We start from the raw sequence: 13,932 nt of genomic DNA, 5'->3' as shown, positions 1-13,932 counted from the left end.
AATCCCCTCCTCCTCCCCCTCCACTAAGCCACACAGGAGCATTTGAAATAAACTCAGCTTAATGCAAAAACAAAAGGACATCCTCACTACTTCAGAAAGGTGGCAGTATTGCCTTGCGGTTTTGAGCAAAGCTACCAAACTTGTGAGGTCTCTGATTAACAGACTAACCACCTCTCCTCGACATGGAAAGGAAAGGAGGGATGAAACCCATGGCTAACACTGGTGGCTAGTGGCTAGGAGATATTCCCCTAGAGCTGCAGGGGCACTGTGGCTTGTGGCCACTTAAGCTCTTGAGTCTTCAACTTGTCCCACTGTATAGAGCCATAGAAAATCTATAGTGGGTCCCATAGACAGCAAAGACCAGAAGCAGCTAAGGCAGTTACAAAGGCTCCTCCTGATGGCCCATCACTCACTGTGCTCAGTTTTGAACCAACCATCTCAAGTCAAACAATCATGTAGCCCATGTAGAAGGGCCAAGAGAAATAATCGAGAACAGGAGACACCAGCATCCAGCCGACACCTGTTACCCCGAAGGCATACACCAGAGTTCTCATCCAAAGGCTCCTTCTCAGAAGTTGTGTTCCACCACCAATGAATGGCCTGTTACCACCGTTATCAAAGCAACAACATGCAAAGCTAGGTGGCCCTGCCCAGGATGCTGATGGGAACCCACACACTCCTGCACCTTCTGAAGGCCTCCATACAAACCCTTTCCTGCTACTCACCTCTCTTGAGTGTGCCTTCAGAAGTTTCTCTGTGTGCCACTAACACAACAATTTTAGGGGAAACTGTCCATTTATAAATATCAGATGGTTTGGGAAAAAATATTTGTGGCACTGGGATTTTTCCCCCCACGGTGATGTCATTTTAAATTCTTAGTGTGCTCCAAATTAGCTATTTTTACTTCCTCCGAGTGACTTTTTTGGGAAATACATTTGTTTGGATTAGCTACATGTTGAGTGACCCCTGGACTTGATATACAGTTCTAGGTTCATCTCCTCAGCAGTTGTAGCTGATAATGCACCCACTCGCTAACTTTAGATCCCGCTTTATCCCGTTTCAACGCTGTTCGCTTTGGAGAGTCCCCTCAAATTTTTCTATTTACCGATAGAGGAGAAATATAGAAAAAAATAAAGACATTGGATTATTCATAAACAAAACTCACATTCAACACAGGTGAAAGGGAAGGCATTTGAAGGCATTCAGTCAAACACAGTTGTTCACTTTGGGGGAACAGAGCAGAGGCCGCCAGCGCAGGCCCAGGCATTCATTGGAAAGCAGTTGAGTGGAGAGTGGCAGAAACGAAAAGTTTAAGAAGGAGTGCTGAACGCCTTACTCTACCTGATCGGAACTTCCTTCTAATCAGCAAAGAGTGCTCAGACCCCAGGAGTGTCATGGTGAATCTCAGCAAGCTGCTGGTCGCTGGCCAGACGCCCCCTGCTTTTCACCAGAAACTGGCTCCCGGGAGCCCAGAGGACAGCAGCTAACAACCCAGAATTCATCCAACTCTCAGGGAGCTCCCTTGGGCAGGAGGACGCACAGTGGCCGCCAGTGTCCCCGGAAAACTGGCGCCTCCCCCCTCGCCGCGTGCGAGGCTAATTAACTCCCAGCAGGCAGGACCCTCCTCCTCTCAGGGTGGCCAGGAGCAACCGCATCCTAGGCGTTCCTGGCTGATGTCATAGGCTGCCAGCGGTCGCGGAGTATCGCCACCACGCCTTTATGAAGGTCCCAAGTTTGCTATCTGATCCTCTTTACTACTGACAGGAGATCAGCCAATCAGGAGCGGCTAGCGGGGCCTGGGGACCCGGAGAGGCCCCTGGAGTCTCAGCAGCCCGCTCACTCTTAACTCTTTGCAGAAGATTAAGCAGCGGCTTCTGGCCGGGGCGGGAGTCTGCACTGACACCGCTAAATCGGCTGCCCGGAGGCTGCAGGTGGCGCCCAGCGGCGTTAGGACCATACCCCGCGGCGCTGCCTGTGCGCCACCCGGGTGTCTCCAGCCTGCTGCAGGTCTCGGGAAGCGACACCTTCAGAACCCGCTGGTGCCCTGGCCAAGAAGCCGGGGTTGCAACGCCCGGGAGGGCCGACTTTCTGCATCGGAGCAGTGGTGCATCGAGGAGACCCAGTATCTCATAGCGGCTATAGCCGCCCGAGACGAACGTCCCAGGAGGTGGTGGAAAGCCTTTCGCTGTGGTTGGATGCTCTCTTTGGCGACACAAGAAACTTTGTGTCTGAGGACTGAGCGGAAGGGGAAGGTGTAAGAGAGTGGCCTACGGGGTTCTAAACAGGGTGGGCCTTGGGGACTTAGGCAAGCCAGGTTGGAAAGGTTCACCCCCTCAACCCCATCCTTTTCTTAGTGGGAAATTCACCGTGCACCCAAAGCGGCGCTGAGGCACGTTTCTAGGGGTCCCTGGGGTGACAAGGGTCCCACGTGCATCATTAACCACAACAGATATTTGGTCTAAGACAAAGACATAAATAAAAACAAATCAAACTGTATACACACACTACACAATTTGTCATTATTGCAACCTTCTGCGCACGTGGGCTCCCAGGAACCATCCCTTACATCTCTGCTTTTGTCTCAAAACTCTGAATTCTTGAAAGATCATCCAAGGACAGGTGAAAGCCTACAGTGACAATAGCTCCTGGGGCTAATCTCTGTGCTGACCCGGGCTTCTGCCTCCAGCATCTGTTGTTGAACACACCCGAGGCTGACTAGACCTTCCTTTTCCTCACTCTCTGGGCTGCCCCCGTGTTGGTGTGAATTACATTTTCTGGATAGGCAACCTTCTTAATCGGACTGGAGGTGGGGCCATCCTACCCAACTTCCTCTTGCCAATAGGGTTGGGCAGCCCAGGCCTGTGCCTGGCTGCCTCCGGAAGCTCAGCGGTGGCTTGCAGCATTCCACAAGCAGTGCTGGACTGGGCTGTTCCTGTGGGAACAAAACCCCACCGCGTTAATGGCTTACATCAAGCAAGATTCATTACGGTGCAGGTTTGAAGGCTGGGAGTTAGAAATGGGCCGCACTGGGTTAAAATCAAGGTGTTGGCAGAGCTGAGCTCCCTCCTGGAAGCCCATGAAGAGAATCCATTTCCTTTCCCACTCCAGCTACTAGAGGCCACCCATGTTCCTTGGCTTCTGTCCTGTTCTTCCATCTTCCCAAACAGAAATTGTGGGTTAGATTCTTGTTACATCTTATCAGTCTAGCGCCTCCCTCCCCACCTTCTCTCTCTTTGAGTTAACCTTACTTTAAAGAAAAGCTCTGTCAAGCTAAGGGGTTATGAACCTTAATTCCCACTTGCTATGTAACGTAACAGAATCACTGCTGCCTGAGATTAGACCATGAAGGGGAGGGTGTGATATTGTGGGTCACGTAGAGTGAGTAGCTGTCCTTCCTTCCCAGCTTCTCTTTGTTAGAGCTAAACCCAACAGTACAGATCTTCGACGAAAGGAAATAAAAGAGAGGAAGATTTAGGAAGGGCAGCTCAGGTTTCTAGAAGAGCCCTAAGCAGGTTTGAGATGCATGCGGCAGGGGCTACTCCAGAGAACGGAGGTAGTAGGATAAGGAACATTATAAAACGAGAGTCCTTATAAAATTATAAACCACTATAATCCTGTGGAGAAAGCTATTCTGTGCAACACTTGCAAAGAAAGAACTGAAGAAAAGAAACGAGCGGATCTTTACAGCGAGGGTAGAGAGGCCGAGAGGGTGCCCCCAGCCGCTTAACGGGGAATTCTTGTTTAGTGGGAGTTGTGATGAAATCGAGCGAAGGAGCCAGCCCAGGGGTCTTCCTCACTCAGAGGGAGGGAGTATGTTTGAGTATGTGCTTGGAGACAGGAGCATGGGCCCTCTTTTGTTTTCTTTTATGGCTGCCCTTTAATGAGAGGAGGTCTCCCCAATTAGTGCAGGCTGCCCTGGAATTCTTTCAGTTTTCCTCTCAGAAGGAGTTTATTAATTAACTTCTAAAATAATACTTTTATTATTTCTTCAAGAATTTCATATATTGTACTTTAATCATATTTGATCATATTCATACTTCCTCCCCCAAGACAACCCAGATCAACTTTTTCCAGCCTCCTCACTTCCCTACCCATCCAACTTTGAGTTCTCCTTATGGTCACCTCTTCTTTTTCCTTCTCTCCCTCCTCCTCCCCCTCCTTTTTTTTCTTTATTTAACCCCATTGTCTTTGGTTTGTGCTGCTTAACTGCTCTCAGGAGTAGGGTCTGCTCAGGTTGACCACAGTCCTGCCTCAGCCTGTGGAGTGCTAGGATTAAAAGTATGGATCATCAAACCCCCTTTCTTAGTTTCTTTTCCTTTTCTTCTTCCTGCCTCTTTCTCCTGCCTCTCTGTCTCTTGGCCTCACCCTCACCAACCCCATTTTGAGTTGGGAAATCCTGATAACCATAACCCTCTTCAGTTTTTCCCATCAGAGTATAGAGCAGCTGTCCTTTGCCCTCTGGGATTTCTAGCCCTTATGGCTTAGGATATCTATGGGTATAAAAATGCGCATTATGGAGACTCATCCTTTGCCCTCTGTGGTCAAATATTTTTATGACTTTTTGGGTGGAATTTGGACAGACTGTTCCCCGGGAGAATGGAATCTCGGACAGCTGCTGCCAGAGCAGACTGTAGCAAAGCAGCCATGGCTGCCACTGCGGTCTGACTCCTCCGCGGTGATTCTTTGGGGTCCGCCCCCTCTCACAGGGCATCATTTTGTTTTGATTTATTTTACTTTGCTGTTAGTCATTTCTTTTACTATGTCACAAATTATAGCCACACGGCACGTAAGGATGGCTCAATCTACCGTGGACTAAGGGAGCCCACATACAAGGATGCCCTCTTAGGATTGTATGTTCTTATATAGGGATGAAAAGAAGACTTTCTAGCTAAAAGATAGACTTACCAATCTCTGTTGCTAAGCTGAGAGTGGTGGTGCTTGCCTGTAACCTCAGTGCAAGGGAGAGAGAGGCAAGAGGAGCAGGAATTCACTGTCGTCCTCAGCTAGGGAGGGAGCTCCGGACAAAGGCTCTAAGAGACCCTGCCTAAAAGTTAAAACAAAACAAGGAGAAAGCCCAAACAACAACAACAATTCCTTCCCCTCTGTCCTTTGCTGATACTTTTCCCCAAAGATTGTTGAATAATGCACTGCTCATAGGTCTGTGGTGACACAGGTAGAGATGGGAAAAAATAGGAAAGGAAAGAAAGCCTCATCTTTACCAAATAATGTACTGTAATCATTCTAGCATCACTTGCCATCTCCACCATTCCAGCAGCAGCAGCAGGTGGTGGTCACAGGAAGCAAGTGTTCTCCTCCAGCCTCCCCTTTCCTTTCACAGATCTGAGGACAAGCAATCAGAGGATCATTTGCTCTTCCTTCAGGCACTCTGAATATGCACTCCAGGATCTGCCTGAGTCATGGGGCAAGCACCCAGTCCAGCAGATTTGCAAACTCAAATGAGCTGAGTGGGAGGAAGGTAAGAAAAAAAAATGTAGGTTAGTAAAGGTTAGCATACAACCACGGAAGCAGCAGAGAGCTTGCCAGCCCCAAGGCTCTGCGGCCATTTAGGAGGAAATATAGATCTACCCTGCCATGTTTGACAACTGTTCTGAGAATTGGAAATCCAAGGGATAAAACACACTGGGTTTTGTAAACACAAACAATTAGCAGCAGCAGTAATGAAATACGCCCTACTCTATGACTGCTCCGGCTGCAGGGAAGTGCAGGTTGTTCAAAAAGTGCATAGAAAGTTTTAAGTATGATACTTAGTGTCAGAGAAGCTGCCTCCATGGAAGGATACTGTTACTATAAGCTCGCTGCTGACAGCTGCGTGGGAGCCACAGTCTCTTCACTGAGGTCCTGTCAGTGAAGCAGAGGTAGCCAGGTACAAATACTCACCAGCTGTCTCCTCTTCCCAGTCTAGGATGCTCTCAGCTGTTGGCTTCTCTCAGCACCCCTGGGACCCGGGCAGAGGGAGGTGGGTACAGTCTCTGCTGCATTAACTTCCGATCAAAAGAACATGAAGACACACTCATTGTGACATCGGGCTGAGTGGCTGTTTCATGCCACTATTAGCGGCCTGGGGAATGCAATTTAATTTCTCACCTCTGAGAAACCACTCAAACTCTAGTTGGGCAGGGGAAATAGGTTGAGTCACTGAAGGAATGCAGCCTCAGTCACTAGCTTATTTCAATTCCAGAAATATTTATGTTGCACCAACTGTGTTCTAGCAGCAAAGGAAATATAAAGATGGAACAGATAGGGGCCGGAACCGTGAGCTGAGAATACAATGGTGGGTCTCCCACAGGTTCCCAACAAACCTGAATCTGGGGTCACTCTGTGTTAGTTAATGTCATGATGTCTCAGGTGGAACTCAAGTCAGGCACACCTAATAGAACCTGCTCTCTTTCGTGAAATTGAATATAAAAGGGCCTTTGCCCATTTTAAACAAAGACTTCAATTTAAACAAATGGTAAAATAAAATGTAGTTTCAGTTGAAAGAATCTGTCACAAACCTCTCTTTCTCTGCCTGCCAGAAACACTTCTCATCCTGCCTCCCTCCAGAAAGGGGGACAACGAGAAGGCAAGAGGATGATATTACAGGGTTGAGAGGTCATGGGCCCTGCATCTTCTCCACATTGTCCTTCAATGTCCTTGCTAGTACTTTAAGAAGTGGAGACCACACACCAGCATAGACTCTCCTGGCAGCTTTTGGATAAAGCCCATCCCTCTTTCCAGCCCCTTCTAGTTTGGTTTTACACGGAGGTTTTGTTCAAGCTACTTGAAGTTGCAGCTCTCCAATGGGCATGTCCTCCCAGTCCAGAGTGGGTGTAGGAAGACTCATTGCCTAGCTCTGTTTGTCCCAGAGCATATGGAAGATGGAAAAGCCTAGGATAGTGATTAAGCCACTGTCAGCTAAGCGTGAGTTTTATTCCACGACATATTCAACTTTTTGTTTGTTTCTAGAAAACCAAGATTAGCTCTTTGGTTTGGTTGACTTTCTGAGTGCAGCAGAGTAACCTTCAGAAACAGTTTAATACCGAGTTTATTTTGTCTCACAGTTTGAGTTGATGTAGTCCATTGGGACAGGGAAGGTCTGATAGCCAACTTGAGTGAATGTGGAGAGAATCATGCTGCGTCCTCATTTGGGAAGCAGAGGGAGATGAATGCTGATCTTTAGCTCATTTTCTTCTTTCAAGTCCCCAGCTCATGGGATGGTGCCCCCCACATTTAGAAAGGGCTTTCTTTACCTTTTTCTAGAAACATTCTCCCAGATGCATCCATATGTGTATCTCGTACAAGACTCCAGACTCAGTCAAAATGACAGGCAAAATACTAGTATAATTTCTGAAGATGATGATTTATCCAAGTTCATCTTTAGATTTTATTAGGGATAGAACACTGGTGATTTTTCTCTTCCTTGTAGACCCTATCTCATGTGTCTATGTCCACCTGAAGTTTTTCTCTTGTATGTTGGACCACGGCCTATTGATCTTGTTATAACTCCCCATTGGGTTGGCATAATTGAGTGTGAGGTTTCGAAACATGTGGCAATAGTAGAAGTTTTTTAGACTGTGGTGGTTTGAAAGAGAACAGGCCCCATAGGCTCATATATTCAAATGCTTGCACCCCAGTTAGTGAAATTGTTTGGGAAGAATTAGAAGGTGTGGTGTTGTTAGAGAAGGTACAGCCTTATTGGAGGAGGTGTGTGACTGGGGGTGGGCTTTGAGGCTTCAAAAGCCTAAGCCAGGCCCAGTGTTACTCTCTCTGCCTTCTGCCTTTGGATAAGGATGTAAAGCTCTCTGACAGTTTGCTTCCAGCGATGATGATCATGGACACTGCTAAAACTGTAAGCCAGCCCCCAATTAAATGTTTTTTTTTTTTATGAGTTGCCTATGTCCTGGCATCTCTTCACAGCAATAGAGCAGTGACTAAGGCATGGACATGTAAGAGCTGAAAATCAATCTGGTAATCAATCTAAGGTGTTTCAGGCAAAGCTTGCCAGGGGTGGGTCACACTTCTTCACAGTCTTGGTTCTAAGCACACACGTGGGGTTTATACTGCACATGTGTCTGTATCACAGGTGTCCATACTGCACATGTGTCTGTATCACAGGTGTCCATACTGCGCATGTGTCTGTATCACAGGTGTCCATACTGCACATGTGTCTGTATCACAGGTGTCCATACTGCGCATGTGTCTGTATCACAGGTGTCCATACTGTGCATGTGTCTGTATCACAGGTGTCCATACTGCACATGTGTCTGTATCACAGGTGTCCATACTGCACATGTGTCTGTATCACAGGTGTCCATACTGCACATGTGTCTGTATCACAGGTGTCCATACTGCACATGTGTCTGTATCACAGGTGTCCATACTGCGCATGTGTCTGTATCACAGGTGTCCATACTGTGCATGTGTCTGTGTCACAGGTGTCCATACTGCGCATGTGTCTGTGTCACAGGTGTCCATACTGCGCATGTGTCTGTATCACAGGTGTCCATACTGCACATGTGTCTGTATCACAGGTGTCCATACTGCGCATGTGTCTGTATCACAGGTGTCCATACTGCGCATGTGCCTGTATCACAGGTGTCCATACTGCGCATGTGCCTGTATCACAGGTGTCCATACTGCGCATGTGTCTGTATCACAGGTGTCCATACTGCACATGTGTCTGTATCACAGGTGTCCATACTGCGCATGTGTCTGTATCACAGGTGTCCATACTGCGCATGTGTCTGTATCACAGGTGTCCATACTGCACATGTGTCTGTATCACAGGTGTCCATACTGCGCATGTGTCTATATCACATGTGTCCATACTGCGCATGTGCCTGTATCACAGGTGTCCATACTGCGCATGTGTCTGTATCACAGGTGTCCATACTGCACATGTGTCTGTATCACAGGTGTCCATACTGCGCATGTGTCTGTATCACAGGTGTCCATACTGCGCATGTGTCTGTATCACAGGTGTCCATACTGCACACGTGTCTGTATCACAGGTGTCCATACTGCAGACGTGTCTGTATCACAGGTGTCCATACTGCACATGTGTCTGTATCACAGGTGTCCATACTGCACATGTGTCTGTATCACAGGTGTCCATACTGCACATGTGTCTGTATCACAGGTGTCCATACTGCACACGTGTCTGTATCACAGGTGTCCATACTGTGCATGTGTCTATGTCACAGGTGTCCATACTGCGCATGTGTCTGTGTCACAGGTGTCCATACTGCGCATGTGTCTGTATCACAGGTGTCCATACTGCGCATGTGTCTGTATCACAGGTGTCCATCCAGCGCATGTGTCTGTATCACAGGTGTCCATACTGCGCATGTGTCTATATCACATGTGTCCATACTGCGCATGTGCCTGTATCACAGGTGTCCATACTGCGCATGTGTCTGTATCACAGGTGTCCATACTGCACATGTGTCTGTATCACAGGTGTCCATACTGCGCATGTGTCTGTATCACAGGTGTCCATACTGCGCATGTGTCTGTATCACAGGTGTCCATACTGCACACGTGTCTGTATCACAGGTGTCCATACTGCACACGTGTCTGTATCACAGGTGTCCATACTGCACACGTGTCTGTATCACAGGTGTCCATACTGCACACGTGTCTGTATCACAGGTGTCCATACTGCACACGTGTCTGTATCACAGGTGTCCATACTGCACATGTGTCTGTATCACAGGTGTCCATACTGCACACGTGTCTGTATCACAGGTGTCCATACTGCACACGTGTCTGTATCACAGGTGTCCATACTGCACATGTGTCTGTATCACAGGTGTCCATACTGCACACGTGTCTGTATCACAGGTGTCCATACTGCACATGTGTCTGTATCACAGGTGTCCATACTGCACATGTGTCTGTATCACAGGTGTCCATACTGCACATGTGTCTGTATCACAGGTGTCCATACTGCACATGTGTCTGTATCACAGGTGTCCATACTGCACACGTGTCTGTATCACAGGTGTCCATACTGTGCATGTGTCTATGTCACAGGTGTCCATACTGCGCATGTGTCTGTGTCACAGGTGTCCATACTGCGCATGTGTCTGTATCACAGGTGTCCATACTGCACACGTGTCTGAACCACAGGTCTCCAGGGAATGCTGTCTGAAATGCCTCAGTTCACATTCAAGACTTTTATATGTTATGAACCGCAGTGATTTTCACACTGAATGCAAAGACTTTTCTCTTACAAAAGCATAACAGTTCAGATACAGAAAAAAAACTTGAAATATTTTCCCACCGTCATTCCTCAGCATGTATTAAATTAGGAGATCTTTGGACTATATTACATTAGAATGTTTGATTTTAAGATGACATTCAAGTTGCTCACTTGAGTGCCCTTAATAACCATTCAGTGAATTTTGACTTTGGACTAAGATGGAATTTCCAAAGCCATCTGAGATGGCTCTAAACCTGCTTCTACCAGTTTTTAGTTTGTATCTATGGAAAAGGGCATTTTCATTATTGATGTTGATGAAAACAAAACACTGATCAAGTTTGAGAAATATTGAAGCCTCTCTACGTCCTGCAGTATCAGATACTTAATGAAGATTTAATTCTATAGGTAAAAATAAACAATCTATCTTATCAATATGGAAATTCGCTTTCATCTTTAATAAATGTTAAAGTTGTATGTGTACCAAAGGGTTTCTTTTAATGTCTACATAAGACTTATTTTTAGTAAGTGTTTGATTTATAGGTCTATTTTATTTATTCATAAACTGGTGTCACATAAAGATTTCTCATGCAAAATGATACTGATTGAAGAAACTCAAAAGGTCTTGCTCTAGACCAATATGTTCAAGTGTTTTTCCACTTTGATTTCCCCAGAGCTTTTTGAAAACCCAAGTACAAAACCAAACTTACCTTCTTCTGTTCCACATTCCCTATGAGCCTCCTCCTGTCCCTGTGTTTACTTACCTGTAGTTTTCTGCCCTTTCAAGTGTATGGGAAACCATTTACCTGATTCTGGCTTAGAGAATATCCCATTGCTAACACCTAGGCCTTCTCCCATCGCTATTCTGTCTGTACCCATTCTTGAAGGCTCCTTGCATATTCCTCTTTTTGTTTAGCCTTGGTACTTCTACGCTTAAGACCTTAGCTTTCTCTTGGTTTGTTACAAGTGTCTCTTAACATTTCCCTGCTCCAATTCATCTTCCATGTGATCATCAAGGTCATAATCTAAAATAGATCCCGCTGTTTCCTGTGGAACTCTTCAGTGCCAACAGATACCACCCATGCTTCTGAGCATGTCAGAGAAGGCTCTGTGGATCTAACCCTGTCATCTTCTTTTACTGCTTTCTTTTCTGTCTCTTCTTCATGTATTACCAGTAGCAAATAGCATTGAGCATGGTGGAGCCTTTCCATGTTCTCCGTTTTTCTTCTTTCCCTGTGGTGTGTCTTTGGTCTGAAATGTTCTTTTCCCCTTCTCTGCCCAGAAGTATATCAAGTCCCCAAAACCATTCCAGGTTTTATCTTGTTTCTATTCTCTTCTCTGACAGCCCCAGGCTGAGTTCATAGCACAGACAGTGTATTGGCTTGTTTTATTGTTGTTTGGAGACAAGATCTCGCCACAAAACCCAGGCTGGACTGGAACTTTCCAGTCTGTCTGCCTCAGTCTCCCAAGTAGCTAGAAAGAATGTTAGGACTGTAGCTCAGTGATAGAGCACTGACTTAGATTGTGTGTGACTGTGACCTTTGGTTCAACCCTCTTACAGAAGATAGATAGATAGATAGATAGATAGATAGATAGATAGATAGACAGACAGACAGATAGATGATAGATAGATAGATGATAGATAGATAGACAGACAGACAGATGATAGATAGAAGATAGATGATAGATAGATAGATAGATAGATAGATAGATAGATAGATAGATAGATAGATAGATAGATACCAAGTATCTGGGAAGGCAGGCCTATGTGAGCATTCCAGAACATCAGTTATTTCCAATGCAAAGATTTCTCAGTCATCTGTGGGAGACTGAAAGACAGGAATAATGGTGCTGCTTTTATCTGTAACTCATAATCGTGTTTTCCTTCCTATCTCGTTTTGTATCTCTCTTCTCACAACAACCTGCCCTTTGATGTATTTGTATTTTCACTCTTTTATATTTAGCAGTGTTTCTTGTCTCCCTTTCCCCTCCTACACTCAGTCTATAGACCTGAGGCTGACAATGGTGTGACTTTCCTTGAGTCTACAGAGAAATCTCAGGCAGTGGCTTGCTTTCACACAGCCTTGCTCACTTTGGGTTGGTTGGTGGATGCAGAAGAAGCACAGTTTCGCTGGCCTGAATCATCCAGGGCCTGCTGTAGCAGTCTGCACCTCCCAGAGATGATGCATCCACCTCTGGTTCATAGAGTGTGACCCGGGAGTTTGCTATTTCCTTCAGCTTTTTCTATGTGTGCAACTGGTCACACTGTCCCATGACTCCTCTTCTGAGTCTCACTAGCTTGCCATCTCCTCTACTCCCCAGATAACAGGATGGAGGCCCCAAAATCTCTGCTCTACATCAGGAGACCTTACAAATCTTGTGACTATCATCTCGTTAATCTGGATGCTTAGCATGACTAAAGCGTGGCTCAACGCCTCCCATGGTGCCTGCAGAGCAGGGAAGGTGGGAGGCTGGCGGATCAAGCTGCAGATATGGCAGTCAGTCAAGGATCATCAAACCTCCTCTTTACATCACCCCATTTTCCCAAGGATGTGTCCAGTAAAAGAGGAGCGTTTTCTGTCTGATGGGACACTGTCTGGAAAGGAGATCTGCCTCAGGAAGAGCAGGGTCCGCTAGGGGAGTTCAAACATTCTCTCAAACCTCCATCTGACCATCAAAAACATTACTGCATTTTAAATGCAATGGTGTGAAAAGGAAAAGCCCAAAGTGCCATTAAAACCAGCTACAGTAACAGTGAGGAAGTTCGTGGCGGGAGGCTTGTTTACCAAGATACCCTCAGGAAGCTGGTCCCTGGAACCCAGTGTTCAGTCAAAGGAAACTTTTAAAGTGACTGAACTCAGCAAACAGCCAAGGGATGCTCACATTGAACCTAGCCCTGTGCAGCGGAGTGACTTTTTATGAACCTGACTTGGATCTGTCCTGCCTTATGGGACTTCACCAGGCCCCCAGCCCCGGACCTCAGAGCTCAGACTGTCCCACCATGCCTCTCTCTTCTGGAGGATTTTCCTGTCTTCTAATTGCTCTGTTTTCATACTTTTCCCCAAAGTCATTCCTACTTTTTTTTTCTTTTCACTTTCAAACCCTCACAGGCGTTGCTTTCTTTGTGATTCTTGTTAACAGCCTTCAAGAGATTTAAGATGCTTTTTTTTTTCTTGTGGAAGATGACATAGGAGGCAGGGTTGTTGATTCGAGTGACCCGTTTCTAGTTAGAAGCAGAGCCAAGACCCGGGTTAACGTTCGTGGTCTTTCTGTGAAGCTACTCTTTCCACAGATTCGTTTGTCTCTGACTTGGCAGGCAGTAGAGCCCTGTCAGCAGCTCTCTGGGTATCCACATGCCCCGCAGAACCGCTGCCCACGGGGGACAGGTGTTTCCTTTATCCCCCTGGGTGGCCAGCATTCATGTCAGGAAAATTAAACATCTCTAAGTTGTTTCCTGGCTCATGTAGCCTTTTCTTAAGAGTTCATTGCCAATTCCTGTTGGCTTTGGTGGGTGGGGGGGACTTCTGGAAAGTTCTTTATTATGAACTGACCTTGGTACTAACCCATGTAATTAAAAAAAAAACCCAGAGATTTTGTTACATTATCATATAAAACTAAAGAACAGTAAGTGTATATATGAGCCTTTCAAGACAGGAGTCGAGGAAACCCTGACATGTTTGACAGGAACATTGTTTAAAATGGCCAGAGGAGACAGTGAAATTTACATGACT

The 13,932-nt window shown here is 46.3% G+C and overlaps 1 protein-coding gene across 2 annotated transcripts in view; it reads right to left on the bottom strand.

The window, feature by feature from the left end:
- The window catches only part of Myocd (myocardin), a 92,473-nt gene extending 90,768 nt beyond the window's left edge, over nucleotides 1-1,705 (bottom strand). Inside the window, exon 1 of one of the 2 annotated variants that reach the window (XM_075992148.1) lies at nucleotides 1,342-1,705. In XM_075992148.1, coding sequence (XP_075848263.1) covers nucleotides 1,342-1,396 — 55 coding nt within the window. In that variant the 5' untranslated portion in view covers nucleotides 1,397-1,705. The remainder of the gene's footprint in view (nucleotides 1-1,341) is intronic. The other variant, XM_075992149.1, reaches the window with a different exon arrangement.
- Between the last annotated feature and the right edge of the window lie 12,227 nt (nucleotides 1,706-13,932).

Source organism: Microtus pennsylvanicus, chromosome 11 (genome assembly GCF_037038515.1).
Source record: "Microtus pennsylvanicus isolate mMicPen1 chromosome 11, mMicPen1.hap1, whole genome shotgun sequence".
Taxonomy (NCBI): Eukaryota; Metazoa; Chordata; class Mammalia; order Rodentia; family Cricetidae; genus Microtus; species Microtus pennsylvanicus.
This window is presented reverse-complemented; position numbering and strand designations above follow the sequence as displayed.